This window comes from Gadus chalcogrammus, chromosome 20 (genome assembly GCF_026213295.1).
Source record: "Gadus chalcogrammus isolate NIFS_2021 chromosome 20, NIFS_Gcha_1.0, whole genome shotgun sequence".
Lineage (NCBI taxonomy): Eukaryota > Metazoa > Chordata > Actinopteri > Gadiformes > Gadidae > Gadus > Gadus chalcogrammus.
In genome coordinates this window covers 23706711-23728196 of record NC_079431.1, presented here as the reverse complement: position 1 = coordinate 23728196, position 21486 = coordinate 23706711, and the positions used below count along the sequence as shown (strand labels likewise).

At 44.2% G+C, this 21486-nt stretch overlaps 1 protein-coding gene across 3 annotated transcripts in view; it reads left to right on the top strand.

Annotated features, from left to right (window-relative positions):
• The window catches only part of dnajc10 (DnaJ (Hsp40) homolog, subfamily C, member 10), a 95247-nt gene that overhangs the window by 38248 nt on the left and 35513 nt on the right, over window positions 1-21486 (top strand). For all 3 annotated transcript variants that reach the window (XM_056579681.1, XM_056579680.1, XM_056579682.1), the window contains exons 14-19: window positions 8133-8247; window positions 13243-13370; window positions 14120-14236; window positions 14370-14471; window positions 19969-20029; window positions 20358-20452. In XM_056579681.1, the coding sequence (XP_056435656.1) occupies window positions 8133-8247; window positions 13243-13370; window positions 14120-14236; window positions 14370-14471; window positions 19969-20029; window positions 20358-20452 (618 nt within the window). The remainder of the gene's footprint in view (window positions 1-8132; window positions 8248-13242; window positions 13371-14119; window positions 14237-14369; window positions 14472-19968; window positions 20030-20357; window positions 20453-21486) is intronic.

The following is a 21486-nucleotide window of genomic DNA, read 5'->3' as shown; positions in this document are numbered from 1 at the left end:
GTCCGGCCGGCGGCTGCTGGTCGATTCTGGGGCTCAGCGCAGCATCCTGCCGGCAAGGCCTCTGGACACTATGGCTGGCGGCCATGGCCCCCTGATGGACGCCGCCAACGGCACACCCATTCGTACCTACGGCACGAGGTATGTGGATGTGTGTTTCGGCGGCCGCCGTTTTGTCTAGGATTTCCTCATGGCTGCCGTGTCTACGCCACTCCTGGGGGTGGATTTCATCTGCGCATACAGGCTGCTGGTGGATGTTACCAACTGCCGCCTGATCGACGCCCTCTCTTTTGCTTCGTTCCCCTGCACGCTGGGGGGGGTGGGGAGGCTTTGTCTTGCGAACACGTTTGCCACCGGGGACCTGTATCAACGCCTGTTGGCTGAGTTTCCTGACATCACCACGCCCACGTTTTCATCGGCTGTGGCTAAGCAGGGTGTGGAGCACTACATCACCAAAGTTCGCCCCCCGGTCTATGCACGGGCCCGCCGCCTCGACTTTGCCAAGCTCGCGATCGCCAGGGAGGAGTTCGCCACCATGGAGCGCCTCGGCATCGTACGCCGTTCCAACACTCCGTGGGCCTCCCCCCTGCACATGGTGACCAAGGCTGATAGCGGTTGGCGTCCCTGTGGTGATTTCCGTCGCTTGAATAACGCCACCACCCCCGACCGGTACCCGGTACCGCACATTCAGGATTTCTCCGCCCACCTGGCTGGCGCCGCCATCTTTTCAAAGGTGGACCTGGTACGCGGTTACCATCAGGTGCCCGTCCGCCCGCAGGATGTCCCCAAGACGGCGGTCATCACGCCCTTTGGACTTTTTGAATTCCTGAGGATGCCTTTCGGCCTCAAGGGTGCAGCACAGACGTTCCAGCGCCTCATGGATTCTGTGCTGCGGGACATGCAGTTCCTGTTCGTCTACCTGGACGACATCCTCGTTGCCAGTGCGTCCGCAGACGACCACCTGACGCATCTACGGCAGCTGTTCGGTCGGCTCAGTGAGCATGGTTTCGTTGTCAACCCGGCCAAGTGCGAGTTTGGCCGGTCATCCATCACCTTCCTCGGCCACCACGTCACCCCGCAGGGGGCGGTTCCCCTGCCGGCCAAGGTGGACGCCATCGCCAGTTTCCCACGCCCACGCACTGTAAAGTCCCTGCAGGAGTTCCTGGGCATGGTGAACTTCTACAACCATTTCCTCCCCCATGCGGCCCAGCTCATGCGACCCTTGTACAACGCCTTGCGGGGCAGGAAGCCTGCAGACGTGTTGGATTGGTCCACAGAGATGACGGCTGCCTTCGATGTTGCTAAAACCGCGTTGGCCAACGCTGCTCTGCTGGCACACCCGTCTCCGACCGCCCCTGTTGCTCTTACTACGGACGCCTCTGATTACGCCGTGGGGGCTGTGTGTGAGCAGTGGGTGGGCGGAGCCTGGCAGCCACTGGCCTTTTTCAGCAGGAAGCTCCGCGACAACGAGAGGAAATACAGCGCTTTCGACAGGGAGCTCCTGGCTCTTTTCCTCGCCACCCGTCATTTCCGCTTCCTGTTGGAGGGCCGTCGGTTCACGGCTTTTGTTGACCACAAGCCGCTGACGTTCGCCATGGCCAAGTCTTCGGAGCCATGGTCTGGTCGACAGCAGCGTCAGCTCTCCACCATCTCGGAGTACACCACTGACGTTCAGCATGTGGCCGGCAAAGACATTTTGTAGCTGACTGCCTCTCTCGGGTGGTTATTGGTTCCGTCCACTTGGGCCTCGACTACGCAGCTATGGCTGGGGATCAGGCTACGGACTCTGAGGTGCAGGCCTACAGGACAGCCCCCACGGCACTCCTCATGGAGGATGTGGTATTTGGCACGGCCAACACTACGTCCTCTGCGACGTCTCCACTGGGCAACCGCGTCCCATGGTGCCTGCTGGCTGGAGGCGTAAGGTTTTCGACTCGATCCACAGCCTTTCCCACCCGGGGATGAAGGCCTCTGCCAAGCTGGTGGGGGCCAAGTTCGTCTGGCCGGGCCTGCGGAAGGACGTCAGGGCCTGGGCCGCTGTCTGTGTGGCGTGCCAGCGTGCCAAGGTGACTCGGCATACCAAAGCCCCCTTGGCACTCTGAAGTGCCGGAGAGGCGTTTTGACCATGTGAATGTGGACCTGGTGGGCCCGCTTTCACCCTCCCGTGGTTACACCTACCTCCTCACCATGGTGGACCGGACCACCAGGTGGCCAGAAGTGGTTCCCCTGTCCTCCACTACACCATTTGAGGTGGCCCGGGCGTTCGTTATGGCTTGGGTGGCCCGTTTCGGCACAACGTCAGACATTTCCTCAGACCGGGGGCTGCAGTTCACGTCGGAGCTTTGGACTGCGGTCGCCGAGGTCCTGGGGGTGAAGGTCCAGCGTACCACAGCCTATAACCCACAGAGCAACGGGCTTTGCGAGCGGTTTCATCGGGACATGAAGGCCGCGCTCAGGGCCAGCCTTACGGGCAGCGACTGGGCTGACCGCCTCCCGTGGGTTATGCTGGGCCTTCGCTCCAGCCCCAAGGACGATCTTCAGGCCTCGTCGGCAGAGCTGGTGTACGGCCAGCCCCTGCGTCCCGGGACATTGCGGACGCTTTCATTCCCGTTCCGACGTCTCGCCATGGCCTCCCCGGGTCCTACGTTCCCAGGGATTTACCGTCGGCCAAGTACGTTTTCATCCGCCACGATGACCACCGTACCCCGCTGCGGCCCCCCTACGATGGGCCCTTCCGCGTCTTGGAGGGTCGGCCTAAGAACTTTGTTGTGGATATGGGGGGCAGGCCTGAGCGGGTGGCTATAGACCGGCTCAAGCCTGCTCATGTGGATGTTGGCGAACCGCTCCAGCTGGCTCAGCCCCCGCGGCGGGGGCGCCCGCCTGCGGCAGCCTCAGCCCCTAACCCACGGCGGCCTCGACACCTACTCCTGCCTCTTGCCCTTCTCCTGTTAAGCGCAGCCGTTCTGGCTGCCTGGTCCGCCCCCCTAGGCGTTGATTTTTCTAGGGACTGTTCTGTACTAGTATATTCTGTTTAACTCTAGTGGGTGTCCGATGTTCTCTGTGGGTTACCTGTTCGGTCTGGACCTGTTGGTTTGGGTGAATTCTGGGGGGGCCTGTGTGGTGACCCACAACTGCTGTGTAAGACATTCACCAAGGGACTGTACCTTTAAGGTAAATAGTTCCGGTTTACGGCAGTTCCGGTTTACTACTGTTGTGTTTTACGACAGTTATGATTCTCGGCAGTTTCGTTTGAACTCATGTTCGAGTAACACTGGTTTGTTTTGAAGTGGAGAGGAAAGCTGACTCGACCCATCTCCGTCTCTTGTCTCATCATTTACATCAGTGTTGTTTTTGGCAGGCATTTTAGATTTAGTTTTAGTCTTAGTCTTTTTGACGAAATGCTTCTTAGTTTTAGTCCCATTTTAGTCATTTCTATCTTTGAAAGTTTTAGTCTAGTTTTAGTCTGACGAAAACTCAAAAGGTTTTAGTCTAGTTTTAGTCCGACGAAAACTCCAAAGGTTTTAGTCTAGTTTTAGTCCGACGAAAACTCAAAAGGTTTTAGTCAAAAATCAAATATACATGACAAGATGCGTGTATTTATTTAATAGGCCAATACATTTATCATAATGAAGCACACTGAGACTGATCTAACTTTCAAAAGGTGAGTTTTTTTTTTGAATATATATATTTTTTATACTTTATCAATTCAATTGTTCACTTTAGTTATCTATGGGATGGTCAGTCTCTTGTCAAACTTCTCAATCATGAGGATGAATTCTTCGTCCTCCACAATGGAAGCAGGAAGCCCTGTCCGACCGATCCATAAAGCAATTGCCATTTCTTTTCTCAGTTGTTCCCGATCGTTCACGTCATATTTCGTTGACGCTGCAAATGACTTTTCTAAGGAGGTCTGCTGCACTCCACTTGGTTTCTTCTTTGGGGTTATGCTTGCTGGGATCTAGATGAGGGGGCAAATCGACAAAAGAAATACACTTAATACCAGACCTTAAATGCATACAGATAAAGACAGATTATGTACAATTTAAAATACAATTGTGCTCACAGCAGTATCAGTTTAAGGTGCAGTATGAAAGATAATTGTGGCAACAGTTACATAAATATATTGCAGTTTGTTATTCTATATAAATTATGTACCTACCATATAAATTATATGGTAGGTAGTACAATACAACTACAGTACTTATTGTGATGCTTTAATGCAATATAGCAGGGTTTCACAAAGTGGATTCCAGGGACTATTAATTAGGAGAGTCTAACCCTAAAGTATGTAACAGTGTACAAATGTAATCAAATTGTTAAGACCTTGGAATTTAAATGTTTGAGAACCACTGCAATATAGCCAACCCTATGAGCCAAACCCAGTCAACTAAAGGATTGGAATGTGACGTCAGCTTTTTACGGAAAGAGATGGTGCACAGTTCATGGTTTGGGCTGTGTGACGTGAAGTAACTACCCTTTTTGTTGGCTTTAAAACACAAGGCTAACAGCAAATTAATCGGCTTAAGTACATAAACCTGATGTCGGAGGAATGACACACGCAGATGGCAATTTAACGTGAACATAAAACAACCAAGCTGCCCCAGTGTCCATGCACACTTTATTATTAGTTACAGGATCCACGTGTGTTGCTTACGATAGGGAACAGCAACAGTTCTGCAGACTACACAAACATGGATCAAAGCATTTCACTTGCTGCCCGTCCACAAATGAACGGGGGTTTTGCTAAATTAATAGAAGGGCTGGTTTAAGCAGGGCCCCTGAAGCCCCATTCATTCTAGCTTTAGCATGTAGCACTAGGAAGCGGTCTCATCTGCACGACGGGGGAGGTGTAACCAGTAAGTACCACCACCACCACAAAACTTTATCACAGGCCAGCCTAGCATTGACTAAAGCTAGCATATGCTTAATTGTTGCAGGTAACTTACCTTCGCAAAAATAGCAGGATGGCTGGCCTTCAGGTGCCTTTTGAGGTTTGTGGTATTTTTTCCTGTGAGTTTGAAGCCGCAGCATGAAGTTGTGGTCGTGGCTTCGTCTCCGTGACCGTCGTTCGACTCGGCTCCCTGTCCCCATACTGCCCGTACAAGGCATTCTGTTGCATTGGCCTTTGGACTGTATCTGAAGTGGGACCATAAATCATCCCTCTTTTTACGACCACCCGCACCCGGCACCGCTGCTGCTGCCATGGTGTGTGTGTGTGTGTGCCTCGTCCACCAGCCTCTCTCTGTAGTGTATGAGTGTACTGTGTGCCTCGTCCACCAGCCTCTCTCTGTAGTGTATGAGTGTGTGTGTGCCGTGTGCGTGCAGGCGCAGCTGCGCGCGAGCGAGGCTTTTAGTGTGTGATGGGGGCGTGACTGTTAGGACAAGCAGCTGGCTCCATTTCTGATGTCTGAGCTCTTGATTGACATTGCACGCATATTATAGTTGGCGGGAAAAAAGCATGTTTTGAAACTTTGTTTGTCCACTCACTAACAATTTAGTCTCGTCTAGTTGTCGTCTGACGAAAATGTCTACATTTTTCGTCACATTTTCGTCATGGAAAAAAGGGGTCTGACGACGTCATTTTCGTTTTCGTCTTGCCTGACGAAAACAACACTGATATACATCACTCCACAGTGTTATTATTATTCCGCCACGTTTGACTTACACCGCCTAAACCACTTGCACTTCCACTACGACATTCACCAAGGGACTGTACCTTTAAGGTAAATAGTTCCGGTTTACGGCAGTTCCGGTTTACTACTGTTGTGTTTTACGACAGTTACGATTCTCAGCAGTTTCGTTTGAACTCATGTTCGAGTAACACTGGTTTGTTTTGAAGTGGAGAGTAAAGCTGACTCGACCCATCTCCGTCTCTTGTCTCATCATTTACATCAGTGTTGTTTTTGGCAGGCATTTTAGATTTAGTTTTAGTCTTAGTCTTTTTGACGAAATGCTTCTTAGTTTTAGTCCCATTTTAGTCATTTCTATCTTTGAAAGTTTTAGTCTAGTTTTAGTCTGACGAAAACTCAAAAGGTTTTAGTCTAGTTTTAGTCCGACGAAAACTCCAAAGGTTTTAGTCCGACGAAAACTCAAAAGGTTTTAGTCAAAAATCAAATATACATGACAAGATGCGTGTATTAGTCTCATTTTCGTCATGGAAAAAAGGGGTCTGACGACGTCATTTTCGTTTTCGTCTTGCCTGACGAAAACAACACTGATATACATCACTCCACAGGGTTATTATTATTCCGCCACGTTTGACTTACACCGCCTAAACCACTTGCACGCTTTTTATGAAACTTTCTACAGCTTTAGAAGCGGACTCAATAAGTCATTAACATAGAGCAAATATTACACTGATTGGCCCAAAGGTGGCGCTATGGCAATAGTCCAAAAATGCAAACTTTGAACAAGCATAGCTCGTGACCCATTTTACTTACAGTCATGAAACTTTGCCCACACATGCATATCTGCCTCAAGAACCTATGACTTTCTTTGGATAGATTTACCCCCATCTTGAACTTTGTTAAAAACACACGATTTCTTAAGGATCCTAGGTTTTTTGACTTAGACAAAAATCCTTTAGCAAATATCATCTATGGACCAATGTCTGAAATCTGACATAAAGCGAAGACAATAAAGATAAAAGCACCCGGGAGTCATTGACTTCTAAAAAGGGTAAAAACGTGTAAAGACTTAAATGCTTATATCAACATCAAAATGGACTCTTATGATCTTGAGTCCAATAAAAAAGTTGTTCAGAATCTAATCTCAACAAGATCAAGTCCACATATTTTCAATTAGGGCGTGGCATCGAAATGGGTGTTGCATGTGACCAAAATCACCACAGTTCATAGACGGAATGTTTGATTTGAGCAGGACCAACTTAGTGGCTGTTGGGGACCAAAGTTCCCACTGCTCAAGAACAATGAAGTTGATTGTCAAAACAACATGGCCACCAGAGGCTCAAAGTCATCCAAAATCAGCGTAGTGCCAAAAGGCAAGGTTAACTTAACCCAATCATCATCAAACTCATCAAAGGCACATGGATCAAGATGAAGCCCTCCAAAATGTATCCATATCGGGCTATAGAGAGCGGTAAAACAATTAACTGAAAATGCAACCTCTCCAAATTGTACCCAGATCGGGCGAAAAGGGGAGCTATATTAATTAACAGAAAATGCAGACTTTGGACGGACATATTTTCTGACCTTTTTCTTCTACAGTCATGAAATGGTGAGCACATGTTCCTAGGAATCCCAGAACCTGTAACAAAATGGCGGCTGGACGTCCAAATTAGCCCAATCAATGATAGGTGACTAAAGGCGGGGTTAACTTGAGTCAATCATCACCAAACTTGTTGGATTTGAAGAAGTGTAGGTCAAGGTTAACCAGGCTAAAGTTAATCAAACTTAGACTTTAGTGGGTGCTAAGGCGATGAATCTAAAACTTTAAAGAATCAAGCCTCCACAGCCTTTTGACGTACGGTCATGAAATTTTGTTCGGCCATCAACAGATCCAAGCTGAAGCTACTCCAGCGTTGTCAAACAAAAATCTGTCTTAATTGTCTTCATCAGGGTCTTAATAGTCTATCAGGGTCTTAATAGTCTGTCAGGGTCCTAATGGTCTGACAGGGTCTTATTGGTCGGCTTTAGGCTTGGCACTCGTAAAATGCTGCTTGCAGCTTTAATTTTCTTTGTACCACGTTGGTCATTTAATTTTAAATGATCTTACACACTTGATTACATTGCTACTTTATTCCGGTCACCGATTTATGCATTGCACGGTCTTGCTGTGCTTGCAATACAATGTAAAGTTTTATTGTTTGTTTTTGAGCTGGTTTGTTAAAGAGGCTAATCTAGCTAACAATAACGATGACTAGCCAATGACATGACACAATCACAAAGACAAACGGGAACGCTATAAGTGCTACGAGACAGAAAAGGATGTCCTTTGTTTCTCTATGGGACCTCTTTAGCCTTATGTACGGTTTGAAACCCTTCACATCATGATTGAAACGGTTGTGATGATGCAAAGATAAAATATGTTTTCTCCTTCTTACTTACAGGCAGGAATGGTTGTGGATCTGTCTTTATGGTAACTTGTCTGTCTCCATCCTAACTGTCTGTCTGTAGGTGGGGAGGCTGGACTGTATGGTGGACGCAGAGCTGTGCCTGTCTCTCTACATCCAGAAGTCCTGTCTCGCTGTCTTTAAGGGCATGGGGGTCTCGGACTTTGAGGTTCACCACGGTGGGTCTGCAATACATATTACCAGGGACGGCTGGTATAAATTGGCTAACAGGTCAAAGCCCTCCCTACCTTTTACAGTAAAAATGAAAAAATATTATTAAAAACCTTAGAACATATTGTTTTATATTTTGGTAGAACCTAAAGCAGCAACAACACCAAAAAGTGACAAAAAAAAACAGGATATATGATATATCTTGGGTTTCCTGTGAATGGGCTAAATGTATTCAGCCCAAGCGGAGTAGCGTAAGCTTCCATTAAATTTTGATTGACAGGTATCGTGACACGCCCCCTTCATATGCTTCCCATTTGGGCTAATGTCATTCAGCCCAAGTACAGTAGCGTAAGCGGCCATTTCATTGTGATTGGCAGGTGTCGTGACTCGTGACACGCCCCCATTTGGGCTAATTTCATTTAGCCCAAGCACAGTAGCGTTAGCTTCCATTGACGTTTGATTGACAGGTGCCCTGACATGCCCCCTTCATGTGCTTCCCATTTGGGCTAAACTAGTTTAGCCCAAAGGCTGACCTTGGACTTACAGCTAGCACAGTAGCTACAGTACAGTGACCTTCGAAAAATCACAGCACAGTAGCGCAAGTGCAGTATGGCGTATGTGTAGTATGTGTTTTTAAACGTTTCTATCATAATTTATTCATTTCAATAAATGAATAAACTTTAAATGTATGCATGAAATTTAGTTGTTTATGTCACACAAATTAATTAAATGCTGACTCTTCTATCTATCTATCATTTATCTATCTATCTATCTATCTATCTATCTATCTATCTATCTATCTATCTATCTATCTATCTATCTATCTATCTATCTATCTATCTATCTATCTATCTATCTATCTAACATTTTATTATTACGCAGTGCATCACGGAACGCACTACTTTTACTGTCAGGAGTGCGGTCAGAATATGGCCGGTAATAGTGCATTTGTAAGCGGGTCAACAACGTTTTGTATCGAAACATTAAAAAAGCATATGTCTAAATAACCCAACATGACGCGACAAGTGTGTAGAGAAAGTGGCCCCTCTCCCAGCTGCATTTCAGCGACAGGCAGCAACAATAAGGTTCTCTAAGGAATCGGAAATTATCTAATTTAATGTTGCATACAACATTGCCAAAGAGGAGTTGCCATTCACCAAATTTAAATCCGAAATTATTCTCATGAAGAAAAATGGATTAAACGTCAACCCGACGTGTAGCAATGAGATGGCATGTGCACAATTCATTGCGGTAATAGGTGACAACTTAAAGCAAAAGGCAGCTGTGGACGTCGGAAACGCCACATACATGTCCTTCATGATTGACAGCGACACAGACGTCTCTACCAAAGAGTGTGTGATCGTCTACAGACGCATTTTGCGCAAAGGGAGACGGGTCAACATTTTAATTGTCTAATACTTTTAAGCACAAAAAAGGTTTTATTTTGCTTAATGGTTTAGTTTGAAATGTTCAATTTCAGCTCAGTGAAGAACTTTAAACACCTTATTTTTCTTTTTATTTATAATTGTGCTTCAAATAAAGACACACATTTCTCTACAACTTATTCTTGTTTAAAAATCATTCACATTATATGAAAGTTATGAACAGAGATATAAAGGTGACCTCATGGCGTCTGGAGCCCTGTGAAGTATTGATAAATGTAATGCATTCGTTAGCCCACCCACCCAAAATCATCGTAGGTATGTGCCGAAGATAATCACAGCCGTGTGTGATATTTATTTTTAGCACTATGTATTAGTTAACAGCAATAAATATCAAGGATATATATAACAACAGGTTATAATTTGTTTGTTTATTTAATGGTTTATTTGGCTCCGCCAACACAAATAGATCCGCAACTGGACTAGGACTGAAATGTTGCGAAGTAACACATAAACACACTAGCAATCTAAGGTACATAATTGACTGTTGATAACATTAACGGTTATTATAACACCTGTAAAGTGGAGTGAAACATTTATAGTTAAAAGTCCCAGTGCTGTTATACTCTATATCAGCACTCATGGAATGCCTCTTGTCAAATCAAATTACTTGGTTTGACCTAACTGTAATACTATTGCAACTATCAATGCTTTCTATACTATTATTACTGTTATTACTATCAATACTATTATTACTTGTATTACTATCAATACTATTATTACTATCATAATTATCAATATTATTATTATTATTATACATTTATCATATTAGATTAGATAAACTTTATTGCTGTTTACACAGAAATTTGTCTTGCATTACACATCTCCTACTTGCAAGACATAAAAACAGCACATAAAAAACATTTCACAGCATTTAAGGGCCCAAGACTCCATACACACAGATAAGTCCATAAGAGTCAGGGGTCTCTCAGTCCAATAAATTAAAGGCCATAGATGTCTCTGGGGTGTGTATAGTGATATTGGGAGTGTGTAGTGTGTTTGCATGTGAGATGTGTGTGGAGTAGGGCTGTCAATCCTCCCCTCAAATCATATTCGAATTTCTAATGCTTCTTATGTTGAATATTCGAATAATATTCGAATATTTTAATGTTTTTTTTAATTTTTTTTAATTATATCATTATATACACCGATACCATCTTATTATTAGGCCTACGTCCCGCGTCCACTAGAGGGCGCGTCAACCAAATCTGTTATGCAACATTTGCAACAAGTTTTACAAAATCAATACAAAACTTATATAAATAGGTAAGATATAACGCCAGAAATATTCAAGCAATGATGTTTAATGAAGATGTTGTCTGCCGCCCAGCTTGCAGACAACGAGATGAATGTGAAGGATGTTTGGTTTGATAGTTATGACGAAGAGGGAACGCTCCGTTCACTTGCATGGACAGAGTCTCTGGTTACTAAGCAACCTCAACGTCTTGGCGGACTATATATCTGCTGATCAACACTACGAATGCTGGAAACACACCAGACACACCATGTGAAGTTATTTAACCCGATTATTGTTATTTATATCCGAGATTATTTAATCTAAACCGATCTAAACTCTATCACCCAAACACCGCAGCGTTTGGGTTTCCTACCTCGGACTCCAGCGCAGCCACGGCCGACAACTTTCTTTATTCTGGGTGGAAATAGTAACATAGTTACGCCATTAAATGCGTTTATGGAAACATTTTTAGCGAGAAATGTGCATTTTACTTCAGTAATGTTCGCTCGGTGAATGTGAAGGATGTTTGGTTTGATAGTTATGACGAATAGGGAACGCTCCGTTCACTTGCATGGACATGGATTCATCTAGGCGCGTAGGAGCGTAGGCGCGTAGCTGCGTAGGACCATTTTTGACACAAAATGGTCAAGCAACATTTTAGCTGCGTTACGCGCGTAAATCTTTACGCGGGTACGCGTTTGGTGTGTTCGTACCTATGCTTTCCAGCTCTGTGTCTGCTCGCGCGCTGCTCCCCGCCATCTTGTAAGCATACAATGCCGAACGTCACGACGCACAACGTTGACTTTGATTTGCGTGGTTGCTAGGCAAAAGTTAAATGTAATTCTTGACTTGTCAATAAAATTTGCTAAAAAAAAAAAAGTTCGAACGTTAGTTGCCGCACTCGAATGTTCTCCTTTTTTGAAAAATTCGAATTGTATTCGAATAGCGAAGTTCGTTTTGACAGCCCTAGTGTGGAGTCTACTTTACACTTCTCTGTTGGTTGAGCAATGATACGGAATGAGGGAGAAAAGAGGGTTTGTATTTGCTTCTCCTGCAGCTAGGCACTCTAAATCGTCTTCCGGACGGCAGGAGCTGATGCTCCTTATTTAAGACATGAGAGGGGTCTGAAGCAATCTTGTCTGCCATCCTGAGGATGTGTTTAGTGCAACTGTCAAATAACTGAACCTCCATTGTGTGGCCCAACAGCTTTGAGCAAATGCTCAGAAGTCTATCCTGTTTTTTAACTGGACAGAGAGGCCACAGAACCAAGCTGCCCCCCCCTGTATGTAAAGAATTGATGTAAGATGTCCTTACTGGCTCCAAAGGAGGTCTTCTCAAAAAATAAATTCTCTGTTGGACTTTGTTGCAAATGAGACCAGGAGAAGACACTATCCACATATATCACTAGTTATTTGAAGGATGCTGACTGTTTTCTGGGTTTTTGTCATGAATTATGACTGGAGCAGGTGTGTGTTGAACTGTGCCAAAGAAATCTTTTAAGAAAGAAAATGTTATTCAACGGTTCAACATTTCAAAATGCAAAACAGCTTGCATGAGATTTGAACAAGAGGTTAGCGCTGAATAAAAACAGTACTATCAATACTATTATTACTATCATAACTTTCAATATTATGTTTACTGTCAATTTTATTAAAAACAGTACTCTCAATACTATTATCACAATCAATATTATCAATACTGTAATAACCAAAACTGCATTGACCCAAATCTAAAACAACCTTATTTGACGACCCCCCCCCCCCCCCCCCCCTTTTTCTTTTTCAATAATAAAAAGAAAAAACTATTTAAAGGCCAAATCTTGTTTCATAATGATATGCATATTGTTTAACACACGTTTTGGCATGTGATTGAACAATCAAGTAGATATGAGTCCCGGCATTGCCCTAATTGACCACCAGGTGTGAGTTTGATCAGCCGTTACAAGCCTTTCCAAACCCCTGTGACATGGTGGCATCACAAGTGGAGATGTCCAGTCAATGCCACTCCGAGGGCAGGACTGTTCACTCACTAGGGGGCAGGGCTGTTCACTCACTAAGGGGAAGGGCTGGTCATTCATAAAGGGGTCAGGGCTGGTCACTCATAAAGGGGTCAGGGCTATTCACTCTTAGGGGGCAGGGCTGTTTACTCTTAGGGGGCAGGGCTGTTCACAGCTGTGTGTTTAATGGCCTCTATAGAGAGTAACAGCTGTGTATTTAATATCCTCTATAGAGAGTAACCGTTTGTCCAATGTCCTCTATAGAGAGTTACAGCTGTGTGTTTAATGTCCTCTATAGAGAGTAACGGTGTGTCTAATGTCCTCCCAGGGAAGAACGTGCTGTACAACATCGTGGGCTTTGCCAGGGAGAGTGTCAGCGCCCATGTGACTACACTGCTGCCGGACAACTTCCCCTCGGACAGGAAGGAGCCCTGGCTGGTGGACTTCTTCACTCCGGTGGGAAACTACTTCTCCTTCTGTTACCAAGGAACGCACAAGAGACCAATCTGCTTCCAATTGATGACTGTTGAGGGGACTGACCAGGAGGGGGAAACAGGGTGCTGAGACTAGCGTTAGACCAGGAGGGGGAGACAGGGTGCTGAGACTAGTGTTAGACCAGGAGGGGGAGACAGGTTGCTGAAACTAGTGTTGGACCAGGAGGGGGAGACAGGGTGGTGAGACTAGTGTTAGACCAGGAGGGGGAGACAGGTTGCTGAAACTAGTGTTGGACCAGGAGGGGGAGACAGGGTGGTGAGACTAGTGTTAGACCAGGAGGGGAGACAGGGTGCTGAGACTAGTGTTACACCAGGCAGGGGAGACAGTGTTAGACCAGGAGGGCGAGACAGGGTGCTGAGACTAGAGTTAGACCAGTCTCAACTAACCATTTTATACCGCTGCAACTAACCAGTTGTGATTAACCAGTTCACACCGCTGCAACTGACTAGTCTCAACTAACCAGTTCCCACTGCTGTAACTTTCACTGCAACGTTTTTAAACCAGTTATTTTCGTTGACACTGAACTAGGCTTTACACGCGCTCTTAACAAGAACCGTAGGTCTATGTTTGAGTCAGAGTGTGTGTGTGTGTGTGTGTGTGTGTGTGTGTGTGTGTGTGTGTGTGTGTGTGTGTGTGTGTGTGTGTGTGTGTGTGTGTGTGTGTGTGTGTGTGTGTGTGTGTGTTTATTTCTTAAATCCTGGTGTTTTCAGTGGTGCCCTCCCTGCCGCGCCTTACTGCCAGAGCTGAGGAAGGCTTCCATTCAGCTGGCTGGACAGATGAGGTTTGGGACTTTGGACTGTACCATTCACCACCACCTCTGTTCTATGGTAAATCTATATCGCACTGTACCATTCACCAACACCTCTGTTCTATGGTAAATCTATATCACACTCAGACTGTACCATTTCTATTTCCCCATCACATTACTAACGTATTCCATGTTTATTTATTTTGTGTCAGTACAAGATCCAAGCATACCCCACCACCGTCATATTCAACCGCTCGTCCCTCCACGAGTATGAGGGACAGCACTCCGCTGATGGGATACTGGAATTCATCCAGGTATGCATTTTACAATATATACATAAACATGACACACTGAACACTGCAACACGCATAGCCCACTACACCAGTGCAGCTGGTGGTTTTTAAAGTGAGGGAGGAAGGACTGTGCGCTTGGTTGCCATTTGCCTGCTTGCACTGTTAGTGGCGTATGGTGGCATAAGTATGTGGGACTCAAGTTGTTTCAGGGTTTTTTGGTGAACTACAAAATAGCAGGGAGGGATAATTATGTGAATACAATTTATGCAAATTCACCAGTGGCAGCATTGTACTTCGAAAGCTGGTGGGCAGCATGTATTTGACTACAAGGGCAGAAGGAAAGGATGCAAAGCAAATTAGTCAATTCAGGCCTACTCTTGATTTGTAAAACTAAATAAAAAAATCTGGGCCTACCATAGGGCCTATTTTTGCCCTCAATGACTGAAGCTATTGGTTGTAATTTGGCTATTTTTATTTTCAGCTACAATTGTTTTAAGAAAAATGAAGGCATTTAAAATGCATCATGCTCTGAATCATTCACTAACATCCTTTCCACAATACCAAACAGAACGGTCAGAGTAACAAACAATGAAAAGCCAACAAGAACATTATTTCACAACTATTTACATAACATTGTTTGAGGCAAATGTGGATGTTAATGGATGTTTCAGAATGTTGGTCATGGTGTTAAGCCAATTAAGATTGAGGGACTTCATTTATAGAACAAGTCAATCCTCCTCGCTGTTTGTGTTGCAAAGATATCAGTGACTGGTCATACCAAACAGGATATTTTTTAAGTGATTTCAGAATAACGGTGTGTGTGGCTCCACGTTTTCGCCACCCTTTCAGACGGCTTGGTAACCAAACGGAGGAGTGTCGAAAAATATGTAGGCTCAGCGCGTTTGTTTCGGGACCTTGCCCAACTTTTGGCGGTGGAAACGCCAGTCGGAAATTGCAGTCTACCAGCCTATCCAGCGGACTGAAGTAAACGTTGCTCATCTATCCAGCACAGATCTAGGTGGACACACCCACTAGTAATGTCATATGGGGCAGATTTTCGAAACGGCTTGTAAGGCTAATCACACTCTCACCTGGTGGTATAATATGTCTCCTTTAAGAGTAGCAGTATAAACTTTGAAGCCCAGATTTGTAAGGATGTGCAGCGCAAAAAGAACTCACTGCAGCCACTAAAATAGACAGAGCAAATTGTATTATTGTCTATATATTGTGTATTATTAGTTGAATATGTTCATATAAAACAGACAAATAAGGAAATAAGTTTGAAAGAATTGTGTAGGTTAATTGTGCTATATAAAAAAATACTCAAACTGATGTAGCTGCCAGTTTAAAATGTTTCAGGGTTCAAGGCTTTTTTATTGTCTTGTGTTATGTTCAGGGAAAGTGTATGCAAATGTTATATGTTAATGTTAAATATTGTTGCAGATGTTTCATACAAAAAATAAATGTTTATAAGTCATACATATTTTTGAAAGGGAATAAGCTAATGACAAGTGACCAATGTAAAATATATATAGATATATATATATATTGAATTAAATGCAAACCCCAGTGAATCATTTGCTCTTGTTTCTCTGTTTTGAGATTCACACAGACTTAGCAGTCTTGTTTAAATGTTACAAATTTAGTTAATAAACTGAACTTGGAAATTGTTTTAAGTTGTTGCAGATGTTATCTCAGCTAATTGTATTAATCTATTTTGATAATAAGGTGATTGTATGCAGAATGTTGGTGCCAGCAACTCATACAGTGGTTTTGTACAGATAAATAATTAAATATTAGCAGGTTCTCAATAGTATTTCAATTCAGGGGGGAGCGAAAAAAATTCTGTCTCCTAGGGGGGGAATGACAGAAAATAATTGAGAACCACTGCCTTAAGGTTTGGAAAGGCTAGCCTGGACTGCTGGCATTTGTTCATGGTTCCGTTAGCGGGTGTCAGAATACTGTTAATTGTAGTTCATAGTTTATTTTAATGGTTTGATTCAAGTTTTAAGTTTTAAGATTAAAAACTTTAATCTTTTAAGATTTTAAGATTAAAAACAAATTAATGTAGCCATGGTAAAAACAAGGAAAGCAAAAAAGGAAGCATGAGTGACGCTATGATTTTACGCTCATGGAAGAAGAGTAAGAGACAAAGTAGAGTCTAGCTCTTTTGTGTATTCGAGTCCAAGTAGAGTCTAGCCCTTTTGTGTAGTAGAGTCAAATCAGAGTCTAACCCTTTGCTGTAGTAGAGTCAAAGTAAAGTCTAACCCTTTTGTGTAGTACAGTTAAAGTAGTCTAACCCTTTACTGTAGCAGAGTCAAAGTAGAGTCTAACCCTTTACTGTAGCAGAAGTAGAGTCTAACCCTTTTGTGTAGTAGAATCAAAGAAGTGTCTTACCCTTTAATGTTCCAAGGGGCGAGAGCGCAGATTGAGTTTCTGCAAGGAAACCGGAAAAAAGTTTCCCTGCGTAAATATGATTTAGCCGACCAGTCTGGCCGATATTGGCCTATCACGGATATATCATAGTGCTGAATATGTTTGCTGATACGCGCCGATATGATGAATGGTGTTGATTTATGAATGTAATAACCTCAATATAAATCCTTGAGCGTGCTGGTTGAACCTCTAATGCTTTAACCGATCATATCCACGTGACCACACAAACAGTTTGACCTCCTTCTGACCACACAAGGCTTTATAGAGCTTAGTTTATTCACTCCAAACCAGTGGATGGAAATGCAGCTTTTCCTTTTCTTTCTCTTTTTTCTTTTCTTTTTGCAAGATGCCTGAAATCCGCTTGACGGAGAGATGGGGCTCTGCCAGTCTGGACTTGGCTAGTCTGGCCTGATTTCCAAACATAGCCATGGCCTTATATTGTTCAAAAATGGACTGAAGCAGTATGGAAACAACACTAAAAAAAGAATATATATAGAGAAATCCTTCCTGTGCAGAATAATGTTCATATTTGTCCATCCTTATTCAGTCTATTTGAGATAAATGCATTTAGGATGCTATACTCTCCACAATGTTTTAATCCAGCAAGCTGGGGTCTCCTATTGGACATGACCTCACATTCCCTCCCCATGCACTGATTGGCCACTGCAATTTGTTGAAAGGTTTTCAGCGGGATGGTGGGCAAGAAGTCATAGAGGAGTAGGATGTGAACTTGCACCATTGGGAGAGTCTTCCAAGGCCAGTCAGCAGTCCTCCCTTTCCTGTAGGCTATGGAGCCCTTGATGGTTAGGCTCCTACAGGCCCCTGATGGTTAGGCTCCTAGAGGCCCCTGATGGTTAGGCTCCACAGGGCCCCTGATGGTTAAGCTCCACAGGGCCCCTGATGGTTAGGCTCCACAGGGCCCCTGATGGTTAGGCTCCACGGGGCCCCTGATGGTTAGGTTCCACGGGGCCCCGGATGGTTAGGCTCCACAGGGCCCCTGATGGTTAGGCTCCACAGGGCCCCTGATGGCTAGGCTCCACAGGGCCCCTGATGGTTAGGCTCCTTGATGGTTAGGCTCCGCGAGGCCCCTGATAGTTAGGCTCCACAGGGCCCCTGATGGTTAGGCTCCACGGGGCTCCTTGAGGCCCCTGATAGTTAGGCTCCACAGGGCCCCTGATGGTTATGCTCCTTGAGGCCCCTGATGGTTAAGCTCCACCGGGCCCCTGATGGTTAGGCTAAAAAAGTCTTAAATTGTCTGGAATGTCTGAAATTTTCGAAAGGGAGGTATTCAACCGATATCCATTTGTGTGTGCATTGAAATGTATTTGTGAGAAGAGAGTAATTTATATATAAATCACAAAATACATTTGTGAATCCTTCTCTTTGCATTCATTATTAACGACACTGTTCTGACCCCATAATATGGTGTTATGCGGTGTTTGGCTTGTTGTCATGCAATTATATTTGCCCTGAACTTTCAAAAGAGTGTGTCAAAAAGACTTTGAGCAATGACATGTAAGGTCTAAGGTTTAGTGAAGCACTTTAAACAGTAGCACTTCTTATTGGGAAATATTAATTTATTTTGCTTAAAATGTTTTAGTTAGTTCAAATTCAGCTCAGTGTAGCACTTTAAACACAAAACACAATTGTTTTTATTTTTATATATAATAAGCTTCAAATAAAGACTTTTACATTTACCTAGACCTTATTCTTGTTTAAAATCATTTACCCAATATATCAATGTACATGGAAAGCGATAAAAACATTAACTTGTGGCGTTAAAGGTGACACTATAAAAAATGTGGGCGCACCTAACTTTTGTGCTGGTGCACCTAAATAAAAAAGTTAGGCGCACTAGTGCAACCAATGCAAAAAGTTAGCCTGGAGCCCTGCATTATGGGAAAATGTTTAATGGAGGATGGTAAATATAAGGGTTGGTTGAAGAAAACTGGTCAATCGATCAAACAGCCCTAGATTCCCACGCGAAAAGTGAGAAACACAAGCGCTTCATTGCAGTTTACCTATTCAAATGTTACAACACTATCACCCAGTGCTCAGCCAAGTACACCTGCTACTAGTACTACTTTTATTGCATCTATCAATGCGTCTACCTCCAGTGCAGTTTATTTTATTTATGTACTTTGAGGTATCATTTTGAGGTGCAGGGGGGGATTAGGTTCGCCCTCTACATTAGGGCTCATCTTATGCAGTTTTAATTTCTAAAATAATACCGGCTGTGGTTTTTCAGCTGGTGCCGTTTATTCCTTTGTTTTGAAACACATTCACGGTGCTTGCTCCAGTAACTCAGTCTTCTCCTTGCTGCTATAATGGCAACTGCAGGCCTAAAACACAAGACTCGGTCTATCGAAGCACCAGGGTGTCCGCGCGTCCTTAAAAAGTCTTAAATTCATGTTTCTAAATTTAAGGCTTTAAAAAGTCTTAAATTCGTTACAAATGTCATATGCTGGTCTTAAATACTGTAACGCAAGGTCTTAAATTTGTCGGGGCAGGACTGTTTTTTATTTATTTTTCTCGTGGGACTTTTCAGGAAGGACATGTAGAGAGGCTTCTTTCTTGCTAGCTGCATATATAAACGATTATCTGCATGCTTGCTGGATAGTCTGCGACAATGGGTAGGTGCAAATTTAAGGACAGTTGGCTCGAAGACGTCCGATTCCGAAGTTGCCTCGCGTCTGTTGCCAACCCCCACCATCGCGTGTTTTAGGTCTTAAATTTCATTCAATGTGGTATTAAAAAGTCTTAAATTTGACTTGCTGAAACCTGCAGATACCCTGCGAAGCACTTTACATGTTTGCATGTAACAGTTTACATTAATGCACCCTGTTGTTCACCAAATGTGTGCATTCTTCTTAAAGTTTGTAAAAACCTATTACATAAAACAGTTTTAAGTTGTCGTATTTATCTTTTGTGAGTGGTATAGTCTTGGTGTTTCCATTTAGATATCTTGAAAAGGTCTTAAAAGTCTTTAAATTTGTACTCGAAAAATGTGCACACATACCCTCTTATTATGATATGTGTGGATGCTCTGATGTTGTTTCGATGATGTGTTGTTCTGCTCCAGGATCTTGCCAGTCCATCGGTGTCGGTTCTGGACCCTGAAAGCTTTCAGAGGAGAGTTAAAGGTAACCCAAGCCAAGCTGCTTGTTCAGGGGACTGTTTGTCACACATTGACTATACTGAATCATACAACGACCATGAAATGTCTTTAGAGGTTAAGGAAACATGTTCAATTTAAATACTGGCTGCTCTGTCAACAACGCTACACCCAGGATGTTCTCCATCAAAATGTCAGCTCTGGGTGGAAAAGTTTAATTAGTCGTGTGTGTGTGTGTGTGTGTGTGTGTGTGTGTGTGTGTGTGTGTGTGTGTGTGTGTGTGTGTGTGTGTGTGTGTGTGTGTGTGTGTGTGTGTGTGTGTGTGTGTGTGTGTGTGTGTGTGTGTGTGTGTGTAGGTCGTGCTGGAGGAGAGATCTGGGCTGTCGATTTCTATGCCCCCTGGTGCGGCCCCTGTCAAGCCCTGCTGCCAGAATGGAGACGGATGGCCAGGGTACATGTCGAACCTGTTGCTTTCTCGCTGGGGCCTAACCTGTCTCTCTCTCGCTTGTGTCCAACCTGTCTCTCTCTCGCTGGTGTCAAACCTGTCTGTCTCGCTGGTGTCTTACCTGTGGCTCTCTCTTGCTGGTGTCCAACCTGTGTCTCACTGGTGTCTAACCTGTCTCTCTCTCTCTCGCTGGTGTCTTACCTGTGTGTTTGTATGTCTCCCTCTCTTTCTCTCACTGGTGTCTTACCTGTCTTTCTCTAACTGGTGTCTTACCTGTCTCTCTCTCTCTCTCTAGCTGGTCTTTAACTTGTCTCGCTCTTGCTAGTGTCTAAACCGTCTCTCTCTAGCTGATCTGCAACCTGTCTGTCTGTCTGGTCTGTAACCTCTCTGTCTGGTCTGTAACCTGTCTGTCTGGTCTGTAACTTGACTGTCTAGTCTGTAACCTCTATTTCAGGAGGGTCAAACTGAGGCCCCCAATGGCTGGCTGCTTCATCCGGCCCTGGGTCCACATGTCTGTCTCTCTAGCTTGTATCTAACCTGTCTCTCTTTATATCTAACCTGTTTGTCTCTTCAGCTTGTATCTTACCTGTCTCTCTAGCTGGTGTCTAAGGCCGTGTTCACATCTAGCGTTTTTTGTAATAGGGAAAAGTTGAGCCGACTGTTTTTTCAACAAAAAGAAAAGCTGGCAGCGTTTTTTTTGCCCTAAAAGCACCGAGAGCGTTTTTTCTATCACCTAGCAATGAACCCATTCTAGACCTGACGTTACTCGCCTACTATGTATCCAGGCTAGAGCCCATTAGACATGTTGTAGATCTCGACATGTTCTGTAATTAAAACTATTAATCGCTCCAATGGCACTTTCCCGAGTGATTTGTCTGCCATTGTTTTTTGTTTTGAGAGTTTCCTTCGTGACGAAGTGTCAATGTTCCGCTTGTGTTTGGTCAGTTGCCCAAAAGACGCCTGACGTCGGCCGCTTTCTTCCTGAAAGTTGAACTTTTTAAATGCTCCGTATGGCAGAAAAAAACGCTGGGAGAGGCGTT